We start from the raw sequence: 17,200 nt of genomic DNA on the forward strand, positions 1-17,200 counted from the left end.
TCGGTTATACGCACCGTGGTTTTCCAGAACGACATATTGATCACAGGTCGGGACACCATCGAACACTTGAATAACCTGGAGAAGGTTCTATGTCAGCTAGATCGCGTGAAACTCAGATTGAAATGCTCGAAGTATGTTTTCCTGGCACCAGAGTTCGAGTTCTTGGGGAGAAGAATCACGGCAGACGATATCAGACCCACTGATGCCAAGGCGGAGGCAAACAAGAATGCCCCGAGACCACAGAATGTGATGGAGCAGTGGTCATACCTGGGACTCAATTATTTTGGTCATTTCCTACCCAGTTTAAGCACTTTGCTAGAACCTCTACTTGTGTTGCTACACAAGGGAGATGACTGGGTTTGGGGGAAATCACAAGAGACGTCTTTTGAGTGTCCCGGGGTGAGGGGGAGCTGAGGTTGAATGTCCTCGGGAGGGCGGAGAGGGAGCTGAGGTTGAGTGTCCCGGGTGGAGAGGGAGCTGAAGGGGATTGTCGCGGAGGGAGGTGGAGCTGAGGGTGAGTGTCCAGGGGGAGAGGGGGATGAGGGTGAGTGTCTCGGGGGAGAGGGAGCTGAGGGTGAGTGTCCTGGGGGAGAGGGAGCTGAGGGTGAGTGTCCCGGGGGGAGAGGGAGCTGAGGGTGAGTGTCCTGGGGGGAGAGGGAGCTGAAGGTGAGTGTCCCGGGGGGAGAGGGAGCTGCGGGCGAGTGTCCCGGGGGGAGAGGGAGCTGAGAGTGAGTGTCCCGGGGGGAGAGGGAGCTGAGGCTGAGTGTCCCAGGGGGAGAGGGAGCTGAGGCTGAGTGTCCCGGGGGGAGAGGGAGCTGAGGGTGTGTTTCCCGGGGGGAGAGGGAGCTGAGGGTGAGTGTCCCGGGGGGAGAGGGAGCTGAGGGTGAGTGTCACAGGGGGGAGAGGGAGCTGAGGGTGAGTGTCACAGGGGAGGAGGAGATGGAGCTGAGCATGAGTGTCCCGCCGCATGTGGGGGGTGCAGGTTTCGTGAGCTGAGGGAGAGTGTCCCAGGGGATGGGGAGAGGGAGTTGAGGGTGAGAGTCCCGGGGGCAGAGGCAGGTGAGGGTGAGTGTCCCAGGGGAGAGGGAGCTGAGGGTGAGTTCCCGGGAGAAAAGGTAGCTGAGGGTGAGTGTCCCGGCGTGAGAGGGAACTGAGGGTGAGTGTCCCATATTGCGCTTAATAATAAACTCACACATTCATGTACAGCACCAGCGGAAAAGACAGATTACAGACACAGTGTCAGGTTTACACTTTGTATCAGTGTCTCCATATTACGCTCAGTGACAGTGCCACACCTTCACATATTGCACCAGAGAGAGAAACAGAGACATTATCAGTTAACACCTCCAACAGTGTTTCCACATCACGCTAAAGAACAGTATCCCGCCTTTCAACCAGTACAAGAGAGAGCGGATAGCAACAGAGAGAGGGGAGAGGGCTGAGCGAGAGACAGGAGAGTGCGAGGCTGGGCGGTGAGACACAGAAAGACTTGCACAGTATCAGTTCCAGACTGACCTGTGAAGTCCCGATTTATCCTGAAAGTTCCCATTGGAGAGACAGAAGATGCAGTCTACTCTCTCACTGATATTGTACCAGAAACAGACACATTATTAATCCCACACTGCGGGACAGTGTCAGAGAGTGAGAGATACAACGGCCCACATTTAACCCTGGCTTGCCCGTTGTAATCTCTGCAATCCTGCAGCCCAGGGCCGTTCGGTATTACTCTCAATGACCGAGTGTTTTACTCTAATTAAACTGATCTCGGACTGTTTCTGTCAGATATTAACTCCTGCACGGTCCCAGCAAACACTCCCACTCCCTCGTCCCTCCGATATTTCTCCAGGATTGCTTTGTGAAGACGGGCTCATGGAGAGAAACACCCTGCACGGAATGATCCCATATTGAGCATCTCCAAGGGACAAGGCTCCCAGCTTTAATCATTCTCTGTCCTTTCCCCCAGGTCCAGTTCCTTTGCTCAGATTCTGGGGAAAGTGCACTTTGAGTTTTACATTCTGAATTAGTGCAGAGAGCTGCGCATGTGCGGGTAAGCCCCGCCCCCTATTTCGATTTCCAGGAAGCAGAAGAGAACATGCGCCCTCCCCTCCCCTCCCCCAGCCCTGCCTGTGATCGCCATTCACTCAGTGAGCGGAAGAAGATGGTTTAAAACAGCCGGGAAAGGAGACACCGCGGCCCCGGGGTAAGGTAGCGAGCAGCAGCCTCCTTACAGCAGCGCAGCGCTTTGGGAGTGTGTCCACAGATGGGCTCAGAGATCGGCATTGAGTCCGCGGGGAGTTCAGGGGGAGTCGGGGCTGTGTGTAAGGGGCAGAGTAGATCAAGAACCAGTGTCAGTGCGTGGTGTGAGTGGGGGAAGGAAGAGTTCATTCTCGGGCTGTGTGTGGACAGTGTGTGTCCTGGGTAAGGGAGAATCTGCTCTTTACAATCATTGCTGCTTTCTCTCTCCAAACCAGCAGTGAACCTTCCTGGTTTAGTTCTGTCCGGAGCTGTGTGTAAGAGGCAGTGAAACAGGAACTAGTTCCTGAACATGATGTGAGTGGGGGAAGGGAGAGGCCATTCTCGGGCTGTGTGTGGACAGTGTAAGGTAACAGAGAAAGTAAATCACCTCGCTCTTTCAAATCATTGCTGCTTTTTTTCCCCAACCAGTAGTGAATGATCCTGATTCAGTTCCAATCTCACCGTGTCTGTTGTTCTTGGACAGTGAGCAGTGGGAACACAGCCTGACAGTGAGGATGTGGGGAGTTTCACAAAGTGCATCTATTGCAGGAACCAGGAGAGGAGTGTGGGAGGGGAAGGGGGCTGCTGTTCGTTGCCTTACCCCGGGGCCACGGCATCTCCATTTCTGGCTCTTTTAAACCATCTTCTTCCGCTCACTGAGTGAATAGAAACATAGAAAATAGCCTGCTGTAAGGAGGCTGCAGGAGTAGGCCATTCCGCCCTTCGAGCCTGCACCACCATTCAATAAGATCATGGCTGATCATTCACTTCAGTTCCCTTTTCCTGCTTTCTCTCCATACCCCTTGATCCCTTTAGCCGTAACGGCCATATCTAACTCCCTCTTGACTATATCCAATAAACTGGCATCAACAACTCTCTGCGGTAGGGAATTCCACAGCTTAACAACTCTGAGTGAAGAAGTTTCTCCTCATCTCAGTCCGAAATGGCTTACCCCTTATCCTTAGACTGTGTCCTCTGGTTCTGGACTTCCCCAACATTGGGAACATTCTTCCTGCATCTAACCTGTCCAGTGCCGTCAGAATTTTATATGTTTCCATGAGATCCCCTCTGATCCTTCTAAACTCCAGTGAATACAGGCCCAGTCGACCCAGTCTCTCCTCATATGTCAGTGCTGGCGATCACAGGCAGTGCTGGGAGAGGGGAGGGTGCATGCGCTCCTCTGCTCACTGCGAATTGACTCAAGGGGCAGTGCTGAACCGCGCATGCGCAGCTCTCTGCAATAATTCAGCCTGCAAAAATCAAAGTGCACTTTTCCCAGAATTTGAGCAAAGGAACTGGGCCTGGCCAGGGGGCGGCGTGGGGAAGGACAAAGAATGATTACATCCTAGGGTCTTAAAGAAGTGGCTGCAGGGATAGTGGATACATTGGTTGTAATTTATCAATATTGCCTGGATTCTGGGGCAGTCCGAATAGATTGAAAAACCGCAAATGTAACGGCCCTATTTTGAAATGGAGGCAGACAAAAAGCAAGAAACTACAGACCAGTTTGCGTAATTTCTGTCATTGAGAAAATGCTGGAGTCCATTATTAAGGAAGCAGTAGCGGGACATTTGGAAAAGCATTATTCAATCCAGCAAAGTCAGCATGATGTAATGAAAGGGAAACATGTTTGCCAAATTTGTTTTTTGAGGATGTAACGAGCAGGGTGGATAAGTGAGATCCAGTGGATGTGGTGTATTTGGATTTTTCCAGAAGGCATTCGATAAGGTGCCACATAAAAGGTTACTGCACAAGATAAAAGCTCATGTGTTTGGGGGTAATCTATTAGCATGGATAGAGGATTGGCTAAATAACAGAAAACAGAGAGTCGGGATAAATGGATCATTTTCTGGTTGGCAAACAGTGACAGTGGGGTGCCGCAGGGATCAGTGCTGGGTCCTCAACTATTTATAATCTATATTAATGAATTCAATGACGGGACCAAGTGTAATGTAGCCAAGTTTACTGATACAAAGATGGATGGGAGAGCAAACTATGAAAAGGACACAATTAATCTGCAAAAGGATAAAGACAGGCTAAGTGAGTGGGCAAAAATTTGGCAGGTGGAGTAAATTGTGGGAAAATGTGAGGTTATTCACTTTGGCAGAAATAATAGAAAAATTTATTATAATTTACATGGAGAAAAATTGCAAAGTTTTGCAGTAAAGAGAGACCTGGGGGTCCTTGTGCATGAAACAAAAAGTTATTATGCAGGTAAAGCAAGTATTCTGGAAGGCAAATGGAATGTTGGCCTTTATTGCAAGGGGGATAGAGTATAAAAACAGAGAAATCCTGCTACAACTGTACAGGGTATTGGTGAGGTCACACCTGGAGTACTGCCTACAGTTTTGGTCTCCGTATTTAAGGAAAAATATACTTGAATTGGAGAATGTTCAGAGCATGTTCACTAGATTGATTCCGGATATGAGGGGGATGACTTATGAGGAAAGGTTGAAGAGGTTGGGCCTATACACATTGGAGTTCAGAAAAATAAGAGGTGATCTTATTGAAATAAGATAATGAGGGGGCTCGACAGGTGGATGCAGCGAGGATATTTCCACTCCTAGGGGAAACTAAAACTAGGGGACATAGTCTTAGAATAAGGGGTCTCCCATTAAAAACTGATATGAGGAGAAATTTCTTCTGATTGCTGTAAATCTATGGAATTCTCTGCCACAGAGTGCTATGGAGGCTGGGTCATTGAATATAATTTAAGGCAGAGATCGACAGATTTTTGAATGATGTGATTGGGATTACGGAGACGTGGCTCCAGGATGATCAGGGCTGGGAACTCAACATTCAGGGGTATTCAACATTCAGGAAGGATAGAATAAAAGGAAAAGGAGGTGGGGTAGCATTGCTGGTTAAAGAGGAGATTAATGCAATAGTTAGGAAAGACATTAGCTTGGATGATGTGGAATCTATATGGGTAGAGCTGCAGAACACCAAAGGGCAAAAAACGTTAGTAGGAGTTGTGTACAGACCTCCAAACAGTAATAGGGATGTTGGGGAGGGCATCAAACAGGAAATTAGGGGTGCATGCAATAAAGGTGTAGCAGTTATAATGGGTGACTTTAATATGCACATAGATTGGGCTAGCCAAACTGGAAGCAATACGGTGGAGGAGGATTTCCTGGAGTGCATAAGGGATGGTTTTCTAGACCAATATGTTGAGGAACCAACTAGGGGGGAGGCCATCTTAGACTGGGTGTTGTGTAATGAGAGAGGATTAATTAGCAATCTCATTGTGCGAGGCCCCTTGGGGAAGAGTGACCATAATATGGTGGAATTCTGCATTAGGATGGAGAATGAAACAGTAATTTCAGAGACCATGGTCCAGAACTTAAAGAAGGGTAACTTTGAAGGTATGAGGCGTGAATTGGCTAGGATAGATTGGCGAATGATACTTAGGGGGTTGACTGTGGATGGGCAATGGCAGACATTTAGAGACCGCATGGATGAAGTACAACAATTGTACATTCCTGTCTGGCGTAAAAAAATAAATAAATAAATAAAAAGGGGAAGGTGGCTCAACCGTGGCTATCTAGGGAAATCAGGGATAGTATTAAAGCCAAGGAAGTGGCATACAAATTGGCCAGAAATAGCAGCGAACCTGGGGACTGGGAGAAATTTAGAACTCAGCAGAGGAGGACAAAGGGTTTGATTAGGACAGGGAAAATGGAGTACGAGAAGAAGCTTGCAGGGAACATTAAGGCGGATTGCAAAAGTTTCTATAGGTATGTAAAGAGAAAAAGGTTGGTGAAGACAAACGTAGGTCCCCTGCAGTCAGAATCAGGGGAAGTCATAACGGGGAACAAAGAAATGGCGGATCAATTGAACAAATACTTTGGTTCGGTATTCACTAAGGAGGATACAAACAACCTTCCGGATATAAAAGGGGTCAGAGGGTCTAGTAAGGAAGAGGAACTGAGGGAAATCTTTATTAGTCGGGAAATTGTGTTGGGGAAATTGATGGGATTGAAGGCAGATAAATCCCCAGGGCCTGATGGCCTGCATCCTAGAGTACTTAAGGAGGTGGCCTTGGAAATAGCGGATGCATTGACAGTCATTTTCCAACATTCCATTGACTCTGGATCAGTTCCTATGGAGTGGAGGGTAGCCAATGTAACCCCACTTTTTAAAAAAGGAGGGAGAGAGAAAACAGGGAATTATAGACCGGTCAGCCTGACCTCAGTAGTGGGTAAAATGATGGAATCAATTATTAAGGATGTCATAGCAGTGCATCTGGAAAATGGTGACATGATAGGTCCAAGTCAGCATGGATTTGTGAAAGGGAAATCATGCTTGACAAATCTTCTGGAATTTTTTGAGGATGTTTCCAGTAAAGTGGACAAAGGAGAACCAGTTGATGTGGTATATTTGGACTTTCAGAAGGCTTTCGACAAGGTCCCACACAAGAGATTAATGTGCAAAGTTAAAGCACATGGGATTGGGGGTAGTGTGCTGACGTGGATTGAGAACTGGTTGTCAGACAGGAAGCAAAGAGTAGGAGTAAACGGGTACTTTTCAGAATGGCAGGCAGTGACTAGTGGAGTGCCGCAAGGTTCTGTGCTGGGGCCCCAGCTGTTTACATTGTACATTAATGATTTAGACGAGGGGATTAAATGCAGTATCTCCAAATTTGCGGATGATACTAAGTTGGGTGGCAGTGTGAGCTGCGAGGAGGATGCTATTAGGCTGCAGAGTGACTTGGATAGGTTAGGTGAGTGGGCAAATGCATGGCAGATGAAGTATAATGTGGATAAATGTGAGGTTATCCACTTTGGTGGTAAAAACAGAGAGACAGACTATTATCTGAATGGTGACAGATTAGGAAAAGGGAAGGTGCAACGAGACCTGGGTGTCATGGTACATCAGTCATTGAAGGTTGGCATGCAGGTACAGCAGGCGGTTAAGAAAGCAAATGGCATGTTGGCCTTCATAGCGAGGGGATTTGAATACAGGGGCAGGGAGGTGTTGCTACAGTTGTACAGGGCCTTGGTGAGGCCACACCTGGAGTATTGTGTACAGTTTTGGTCTCCTAACTTGAGGAAGGACATTCTTGCTATTGAGGGAGTGCAGCGAAGGTTCACCAGACTGATTCCCGGGATGGCGGGACTGACCTATCAAGAAAGATTGGATCAATTGGGCTTGTATTCACTGGAGTTCAGAAGAATGAGAGGGGACCTCATAGAAACGTTTAAAATTCTGACGGGTTTAGACAGGTTAGATGCAGAAAGAATGTTCCCAATGTTGGGGAAGTCCAGAACCAGGGGTCACAGTCTGAGGATAAGGGGTAAGCCATTTAGGACCGAGATGAGGAGAAACTTCTTCACCCAGAGAGTGGTGAACCTGTGGAATTCTCTACCACAGAAAGTAGTTGAGGCCAATTCACTAAATATATTCAAAAGGGAGTTAGATGAAGTCCTTACTACTCGGGGGATCAAGGGTTATGGCGAGAAAGCAGGAAGGGGTACTGAAGTTTCAAAAAAAATGTTCAGCCATGAACTCATTGAATGGCGGTGCAGGCTAGAAGGGCTGAATGGCCTGCTCCTGCACCTATTTTCTATGTTTCTATGTTTCTATAAGGGAGTAAAGGGTTATGGGGAGATGGCAGGGAAGTGGAGCTGAGTCCATGAGATTAGCCATGATCTTATTGAATGGTGGAGCAGACTCGAGGGGCCACATGGCCTACTCCTGCTCCTATTTCTTATGTTAACTGAAACCAGGCAGAGTCGGCACCTTCAGTGGATAATGTAGAGGAAAACCAGAGAGTGCGGAATTGAACCCAGCCAGTGTCAGCACCTGCAGGGGAGGGGAGAAAGGGGAACCGGTGAGTGTAAAACTGAACACAGCCAGAGTCAAACCTTCATGGGAGGGGGAACCACTGAGTATAGAACTGAACCCACCCAGAGTCAGCATCTTCAGGGGAGGGGAACCAGTGAGTGTAGAACTGAACCAAGCCAGAGTCAGCATCTTCAGTGGAGGGGAACCAGTGAGTGTAGAACTGAACCAAGCCAGAGTCAGCACCTTCAGGGGAGGAGAGGCAGGGGAACCAGTGAGTCTAGAACTGAACCCAGCCAGAGTCAGCACCTTCAGGGGAGGGGAACCAGTGAGTGTAAAACTGAACCCAGCCTCTGTCAGTGATGAAAATTGGGAGTTGAGGACAAGCTGTGTTCAGACGAGCGATGTGTTTGAATTTCAGGACAGGGAGGGGGAAGAATATATGGGGTGGGATTTACAGCATTGCAGGAACAAGAGAGGAAATAATGTTCCATAGAATCTAGAATTGTTTGTTCTGAATGTCTGTCCTTTACTTGCAGTGATGATTTTTGTAAACTCCTTTTCCAGGGCATTCGAACGGTAGGGTTTGCAGACGGGGAGCTCAAACCAAACATTACATCTCGATCTGACAGAATCACTCGATTCCTCAGGACCTGAATATCATCAGCCTTTGGATGTAGAAGGAGAAAAGTTTGTCTGTGGGAACAGATTTCAAATATCCGTGTGATTGGAAAAGCACCGAGACACCCAAGTGAGAGTGTGCCAGTGCACAGACTGTGGAAAGAGCTTTAAGCAGTTTCACAGCCTGAAGAAAACATCGTAGCATTGACAGCGGGGAGAAACCGTACACGTGTTCTGTGTGTGGACGTTGCTTCAACTGATCATCCAACATGGAGAGACACAAGGACACCCGCATCACGGAGAAACAGTGGGAATGTGGGGACTGTGGGAATGGATTCAATTTCCCGTCTGAGCTGGAAGTTCATCGGCGCAGTCACACTGGGGAGAGGCCATTCACCTGCTCTGAGTGTGGGAGGGGATTCACTCTCTTATCCCGTCTGTTGGAACACCAGCGAGTTCATACTGGGGAGAGGCTGTTCACCTGCTCTGAGTGTGGGAAGGGATTGACTCGGTCATCCCATCTGTTGGAACACCAGCGACTTCACACTGGGGAGAGGCCGTTCACCTGCTCTGAGTGTGGGAAGGGATTCAGTCGGTCATCCCATCTGTTGGAACACCAGCGAGTTCACACTGGGGAGAGGCCGTTCATCTGCTCTGAGTGTGGGAAGGGATTCACTCTCTCATCCCGTCTGTTGGAACACCAGCAAGTTCACACTGGGGAGAGGCCGTTCACCTGCTCTGAGTGTGGGAAGGGATTCACTCGGTCATCCCATCTGTTGGAACACCAGCGACTTCACACTGGGGAGAGGCCGTTCACCTGCTCTGAGTGTGGGAAGGGATTCAGTCGGTCATCCCAACTGTTGGAACACCAGCGAGTTCACACTGGGGAGAGGCCGTTCACCTGCTCTGAGTGTGGGAAGGGATTCACTCAGTCATCCCGTCTGTTGGAACACCAGCGAGTTCACACTGGGGAGAGGCCATTCACCTGCTCTGAGTGTGGGAAGGGATTCACTCGGTCATCTGATCGGTTGGAACACCAGCGAGTTCACAATGGGGAGTGGCCGTTCACCTGCTCTGAGTGTGGGAAGGGATTCACTCGGTCATCCCATCTGTTGGGACACCAGCGAGTTCACACTGGGGAGAGGCCGTTCACCTGCTCTGAGTGTGGGAAGGGATTCACTCAGTCATCCCATCTGTTGGAACACCAGCGAGTTCACACTGGGGAGTGGCCGTTCACCTGCTCTGAGTGTGGGAAGGGATTCACTCGGTCATCCCATCTGTTGGGACACCAGCGAGTTCACACTGGGGAGAGGCCGTTCACCTGCTCTGAGTGTGGGAAGGGATTCACTCTGTCATCCCGTCTGTTGCAACACCAGCGAATTCACACTGGGGAGAGGCCGTTCACCTGCTCTGAGTGTGGGAAGGGATTCAATCGGTCATCTAACATGCTGCATCACCAGCGAGCTCACACTGGGGAGAGGCCATTCACCTGCTCTGAGTGTGGGAAGGGATTCACTCGATCAACCCACCTTCGAATTCACCAGCAAGTTCACACTGGGGAGAGGCCGTTCACCTGCTCTTAGTGTTGGAAGGGATTCACTCATTCATCCAACCTGCTGACACACCAGCGAGTTCACAAGTGACTGCAGGTTTTGGATTCTGCTGTTATCCCAGACTGAGTCGTGTCTATTCTGAGAGTTGGGCTTTCTTTCTGCTGATATTGATTCCCCATATAACTGGGCTGGAGTTTAATATTCTGCATATTTGACCAATTATTCAATGGGCAAAGGGTGAGAAAAAAAATAATGCTGATTGTGTTTGCATCCATAATTCACCCTTTAAAAAACATAAGGAATAGGAGCAGAAATAGGCCATTGGCCACTCAAACCTGTTCTGCCATTTAATAAGATCATGGCTGATCTGATCATGAGCAGAGCACCTGTTCCCTGTCCGCTCCCCATAACCCTTCACTCCCTTATCGCTCAAAAATCTGGCTACCTCCACCTTAAATATATTCAATAACCCAGCCTTCACAGCTCTCTGGGGTAGAGAATTCCAAGGATTTACTCAAGAGAAGAAATTTCTCCTCATCTCAGTTCTAAATCGGCAACCGCTTATTCCTAAACTGTGCCCCCTAGGTCTAGAGTCCCTACGAGTGGAAACATCCTCTCTGCATCTAACATACCGAGCCCCCTCAGTATTGTATGTTTCAATAAGATCACCTCTTATTATTCTAAACTCCAATGAGTATAGACTCAACCTTTCTTCATGTCAACTCCTCCATCTCGGGAACCAAACTAGTGAAGCTTCTCTGAACTGTCTCCAATGCAAGAATATCCCTCCTTAAAAAAGATCAAAATTGGATGCAGTACTCGAGGTGTGGTCTTAGAAATACCCTGTACAGTTGTAGCAGGACTTCTCTGCTTTTGTACTCCATCCTCTTTTCAATAAAGGCCAACATTTATTTTGCCTTTATAATTATTGCTGTACCTGCATATTAACTTTTTGTGTTTCATGCACAAGGACATCCAGTTCGCTCTGTACTTCAGCATTTTGTAATACCTCTCCTTTTAAATAATAGATTTATCCAAAGTGGATAACCTCACACTTTCCCACATTATACTCAATCTTCCAAATGTTTTCACACTCACTTAGCCTGTCTACATCCCTTTCCAGTTTCATTGTGCCTCCTCACAATTTGCTTTCCCACCCAGCTTTGTATCATCAGAAAACTTGGCTACATTACACTCTGTCCCCTCATCCAAGGCATCAATATAAATTGTAAATAGTTGAGATCCCAGCATCGTTCCCTGCAGCAACCCCCTAGTTACCGTTTGACAACTGGAAAATGACCCATTTATCCGACTCTGTTTTCTGTTAGTTAGCCTACCCTCTATCCATGCTATTATAAATACCCATGACCACTTAAGCTCTTAACTTGTGCAGTAATCTGTTATATGGCACCTTATCGAATGCCTTCTGGAAATCCAAATACACCACATCCACTTGTTCCCCCTTATACACCCTGCTCATTATATCCTCAAAGAACTCCAGCAAATTTGTCAAACATGATTGACCTTTCATACAGCCAAGCTGGTTCTTCTTGTCTGTATTATGCTTTTCCTTGGCGAAGCCCCCAGACCCCAGAGCTTTGGCCCACAGACCCCGGGACACTGGTTCATCACATCGTGGGGTCGATCCCTCTGCCCCCCGCCCCCAGACCCTCCAGCTTTGCCCGACAGACCCGGACATTGAGTCTCCACATGGGGGCGTGATCCCTCTGCACCTCCCCTGCACACCCCAGAGTTTTGGCCGACAGACCTGGGACGTTGGGTTTCCACACGGGGAAACCGATCCCTCTGCTCCCCAGACATGCCAGAGTCCCCTCAAACTCCCCTGTCCCAGACTTCCCCAGACACCCCTCACCCTCCTCTGTCCCAGACTGACCCAGACACCCCTCACTCTCCCCTGTCCCAGACTTCCCCAGACCCCCCTCAACCTTCCCTGTCCCAGACTGACCCAGACACCCCTCACGCTCCCCTGTCCCAGACTGACCCAGATCCCCCTTCATCCTTTGCTGTCTCAGACTGACCTAGAACCCCCTCACTCTCCCCTGTCCCAGACTGACCTGGAACCCCACCTCACTCTCCCCTGTCCCAGATGGTCCCAGAACCCCCCCACACCCTCCCTCGTCCCAGACTGATCCAGAATCTCTCCTCACCCTCCCCTGTCCCAGACTGACCCAGAACCAGACCCTCCCCTGTCCTAGACTGACCCAGAACCCCTCCTCACCCTCCCCTGTCCCAGACTGACCCAGATTTCCCTTCATCCTCCTCTATCCCAGACTGACCCAGAACCCCTCGTCAGCCTCCCTGGTCCCAGACTGACCCAGACACCCACTCCACCTTCCCTTGTCCCAGAAACCCCCTCAACTTCCCCTGACCCAGGCCCCCCCCTCAACCTCCCCTGTGCCAGACTATCCCAGACCCCCCTCTCCCTCCCCTGAATCAGACACCCCTCACCTTCCCCTGTCCAAAACTGACCCAGACCCCCCCTCACCCTACCCTGTCCCAGATCCCCTCACCCTCCCCATCCCTGACTGACCCACACCCTCCTCACCCTCCCCTGTCCCAGACTGACCCAGACCCCCCCTCACCCTCCCCTGACCCAGAGCCCCCTCACCCTCCCCTGTCCAAGACTGACCCAGACCCTCACCCTCCCCTCTGCCAGACTGGACCAGAACTCCTCCGAGATCTACCAAACTTTCATTTAATAGCCGAATGTGCTAACCAATGCACCACAGAGACATATTGAATTATCGACAAAAACATATGCTAAAAGAGGATGTGACCAAGCTATAACTTTAGATCACAGTGAGCAAAATAGCAGCCGTCCCTATCTGTTTACTTATTCCAATTAACATAGCACTCATTGTGGGAACATGCATCATCCTCGAAACGAGGATGACTTGCTTCCACGTCGAAAAGGGAACATGCAAATGGTTGGTGTCAGAAAATACCTTAAACAAATTGACCAGAAATCCTGCGTTCAGCTATTAGAATGGTTCATCAACCAATTAACATGGTATCAGGTTTACTCACAAATGTTGAAATCTTCCCACGAGTTATTTTGTTACTGTATTTATTCTGCACTGTAGAGATCAGATATACACATGCTTGCTTCACTGTGTTGTAGGGAATTAGGCACCTGCTGATATATATATACACATGTATGTGTTCAAAATGATAGCCAAATATAAAATGGCTGTCAGGGGGCTCCTCCAAGCATGATGGGAACTCAGTTAGTCAAGCAATGAACTGCTGACTGAGGCTGACTGAGCAATGACCCTGTGAGGCCTGGTACCAGGAATGTCTTGGATCAACAGCTTGAGACAAGATAACCATCACAAACCGTTATAGTGCCTGGTACGGAATGTCCTTAATCGATGACTCCAGATGGAGTGCTTAGCAACCATGTTGAGATAGCTCAGCAAGGTCACAGCAGAGCCCCCGAGTAACAGAGATAAGGGGGCCTGCATCACATCACAGGGTCATGAATCAGCCCGAGCTGACAGGAACCGAACATACAGCCCCCCGATGTACCAGGGGAATTCTATTGGGTAATCTATAATCGTTATGATTGAATTGTGTCCGGCCGATGTGGGCTGAGTAACTGGAATTAACTGCTGTAAAACATATAAATATTGATGGTTTTCTTTGTTCGGCGGAGAGAGGTGCCTGGACTTAGACCAGAGGCTCCCTCCCTGCCGGCATAATAAAGGCCATTTTGGCATTGGAACCGATCCCGAGTGTTGAGTGATTCTTGCGAGAAAACATTCACGCTAACAGTGGCGTAGTCAGCAGGATTCCGAAGTCGCTGAGCGCCTTTGGAGAAACCGGGTGAGTATACCTAAAACAAAATTTATAACGGGTGCCGAAGGTGGATGCCGGTTGATCGACACGAGGAGACGGTCTAATATCTCAAACACCTAGCCTGAGCCTGCATTAAGAGGACTTTGTCCCACGTGACGGCCAGGAACTAAGTAGGTGCCGGGAACACACTTAGACCGTGGGATCGTGATACCGAACGACATCTTCCGGACCCAGTAATGTGATTTGAAATATACCTCGGGGGGGCAGGTGGTGCACAGCGACCAACGGAATCCAAACCTGTGAACAGGGTTGGACCAATGGGCAAAACGGTGGTAGGTAGTTGTTAAGGATACGTAGAGCGCTGTCAGGAATTGCTTAAACGCGAAGTTTGTGTAAAAACAGACCTGTGACCTGACAGCAGCCCGGAGACGGTCTACTACAAGTTGTGCGAGGTAAAAGGCAAACCTCAGAGCAGATTCCGAACGGTTCTAGTCCTACCCAGGAATGGCCAATAAAGCAGATAAACTCGAGCGGGGGCCGGAAGGCTCCCTTACCCGCCACCTGGCGGAAAAACAAAAGAAACTAATCGAGAGAATGATTAAAGCATGATGGGATCCTCAGGACCCACCAGCAGACCAGCGGGAATGGTGAGAGAAGGAAAGGAAAGACAAAGATGAAAAGGCAGTGGTCCTGATACTGCGAGCCCATGTAAAGTTAACAGAGAAAGTAAACCAGTATGTGCAAATGCAGACCGGCAGAACCCAGCCTTCATACAGTTGTATAAGGATGGACTAAGCTCCGCCCACCAAGCCATCCTAAAAACAGGCTTAGTGGCATATAATAACTTTGATGACCTGGAAAGTTGGGCTACCTCGGTAGACAATCAACAAAGGTCCAAAATAGCCGCCAGCACAGCTGAGGTCTGCGCGGCCACTGACAAAAAGGCGGCTGAGACATGCTATAATTGCAACAAGACGAGTGCAGAGCCCCAAAACGTGACGGACGCAAAAGGTGCAGGAACTGTGACCAATCAGGTCACGAGTCAAAGGACTATTGGGCAAAAGGGGGTGGCCAGGAAGGGAAGGGACTGCAACGGGGATCTAAAAGAGGACAAAATCCCAATGAAAGAACCCCAGACGTCAGTACGCTCGGAAATCAGCAGCTGCTGGACATTATACAGCAGCTGACCCAGAAGCAGACGAAACCCCAATGAATCGCATCGGCCCCCAGCCAAGAACCCGATCCCCGCATGTGGATCAATGCATCATTAGGGGGCCAGCGATGCGACATGTTGATAGACAGTGGGGCATCGGTGTCCCTAACCAATCTCGATCTACCCACTACCCGGCGATCCATTATAATCCAAGGAGTCGGGGGAAACAGGACCACGGCGTATCAAAGCGAAACACAAGTGCTTGAGGTAATGGTACCGGTCCAGTTCTGGGCATGTCAAAATTCAGAGGGCACTAGACTAGGGATGGACCTACTCCGCGAGCTGGGCACCATAGTGGACGCACGGCGAAGGCGGGTAACCTGGAAAGCCAAGAAAGGGTATAAGGATAAAGTTGCCGGGAAATGGGCCCCAGTAAAAAATATAGCCACGTTAGGTAAAACAGGCACCTTGACGAGAGACTGGTCTATGGACAGGCTGTTGGGATTACTGTGTCAGGCTATCCCGGGAGTTTGGGCAATAAGCAAACAGGACTGCGGGCTCATTGATATCACACCGGAGAAGGTCACGGGACCGGTACATCCTCCCCACAAACAATACCCTATTAAACCAGAGGCCATGCGGGCCACTGAGGAGATAATAGAAGCCCTGGTAGACCAAGGCATATTACGACAGACAGTATCAGTCACAAACTCCCCGATGTGTCCAGTGAAGAAACTGGATGAGAGTTACCGACTAACGATAGATTATACAGCCCTAAATAAAGTAACACCCAGGGAACACCCGATTGTGGCCAGCTCAGCAACTATCTTCAACGGTCTGAATCCGGAACACAGGATTTTCACTGTTTTAGATATTGCTAACGGATTTTGGTCGATCCCACTGTACCCTGCACCTGAGGAAAGATTCGTATTTAGCTCCAGTGGCAGACAATACACATGGACCCGACTCCCTCAGGGGTTCCATAATAGCCCGAACATTTTCCACCGAGTCATGAGCAATGCCTGGGAACAGTGTGACTTAACCCCTTACAACAGCACAATCCTTCAGTACGTGGATGACATCTTGATAGCCTCGGCAAGCGACCGAGAGCACTTAGGGGCTGTAGCCACGGTTTTAAGGACTCTAGACAAGGCAGGTTTTAAAATAAATCCAAAAAAGGCACAGATCGGGCAAGCCATGGTTCGATATTTGGGACACAATATCAGTCACGGAAAAAAGACCCTTTCGACAGACCGAAAGACAGCCATCGCTGATATGCCCCGACCAACAACGGTGCGGGGAGTGCGGCGGGTGATGGGCTTGTTCAACTATTGCAGGAATTTCATTCCTCAATTTGCGAATATGACCGAACCCATTCAGCGACTAGTGAGGGGAGGAAAACCAGGAACGGAACAGGTAGAGTGGGGATTGGAGCAAGAAGAAGCCTATGGGAAATTAAAAGCTGAATTGTTGGCAGCCCCGGTGCTGAAGCTACCTGACATGACTAAGCCGTTCCATGTATATTACAATCTCGAGGGGGGTTTCTACAGCGGCGTAATAACCCAGGAAAAGGAAGGGGTAATGAGACCAGTAGTGTATTACTCAACACAAGAGTCCCCGGTAGCGAAGGGGCTTCATTGGTGTGTGGCTGCCCTCGATTGTGCCGCTTGGGCTGCAAGAATATGCGAACCAGTGATGATGTCGGGACAGCTAATCTTACACACGAAGCACACCGTAGTGGAATTACTAAATACTGGGAGGTTACAAACGGTGTCGGATGCCCGACGAGCTACCTGAGAAGCGGTACTATTGCCCAAAGACCAGTCCATACAAATAATCAGGGATATAGGTTTTAATCCCGCGGAGGGAATAGTGACTGAAGGCGAACCCCATCGTTGCAAAACTGAGATAGACCAAGGAACAGAAGGGGGGATAGCCGATAAACCTCTGGGCGACCCCGATTTAACCCTTTACGTTGACGGGTCCCGACGGTATATTGACGGACAATTCCGCACCAGATGGGGCGTGGTAGACC

General features: G+C 49.2%; 1 protein-coding gene across 2 annotated transcripts; it reads left to right on the forward strand.

Annotated features, from left to right (window-relative positions):
* The first annotated feature begins 2,109 nt into the window (after window positions 1-2,109).
* Window positions 2,110-13,942, forward strand: LOC139273376 (zinc finger protein 229-like). Of its 2 annotated transcripts, none has more exons than XM_070890203.1 (2): window positions 2,110-2,200; window positions 8,587-13,942. In XM_070890203.1, the coding sequence occupies exon 2, from the start codon at window positions 8,910-8,912 to the stop codon at window positions 10,221-10,223; it is 1,314 nt and encodes a 437-aa protein (XP_070746304.1). In that variant the 5' UTR covers window positions 2,110-2,200; window positions 8,587-8,909; the 3' UTR covers window positions 10,224-13,942. The 2 variants fall into 2 exon arrangements, with proteins under 2 accessions (XP_070746304.1, XP_070746305.1); XM_070890204.1 differs by lacking the exon at window positions 2,110-2,200 and adding an exon at window positions 7,922-8,068.
* The last annotated feature ends 3,258 nt before the right edge of the window (window positions 13,943-17,200 follow it).

Source organism: Pristiophorus japonicus, chromosome 9, assembly GCF_044704955.1.
Source record: "Pristiophorus japonicus isolate sPriJap1 chromosome 9, sPriJap1.hap1, whole genome shotgun sequence".
Lineage (NCBI taxonomy): Eukaryota > Metazoa > Chordata > Chondrichthyes > Pristiophoridae > Pristiophorus > Pristiophorus japonicus.

Excerpts from the sequence above, each read along its gene's own strand:
- LOC139273376 (XM_070890203.1), top strand. The coding sequence starts at position 8,910 with ATGGAGAGACACAAGGACACCCGCATCACGGAGAAACAGTGGGAATGT.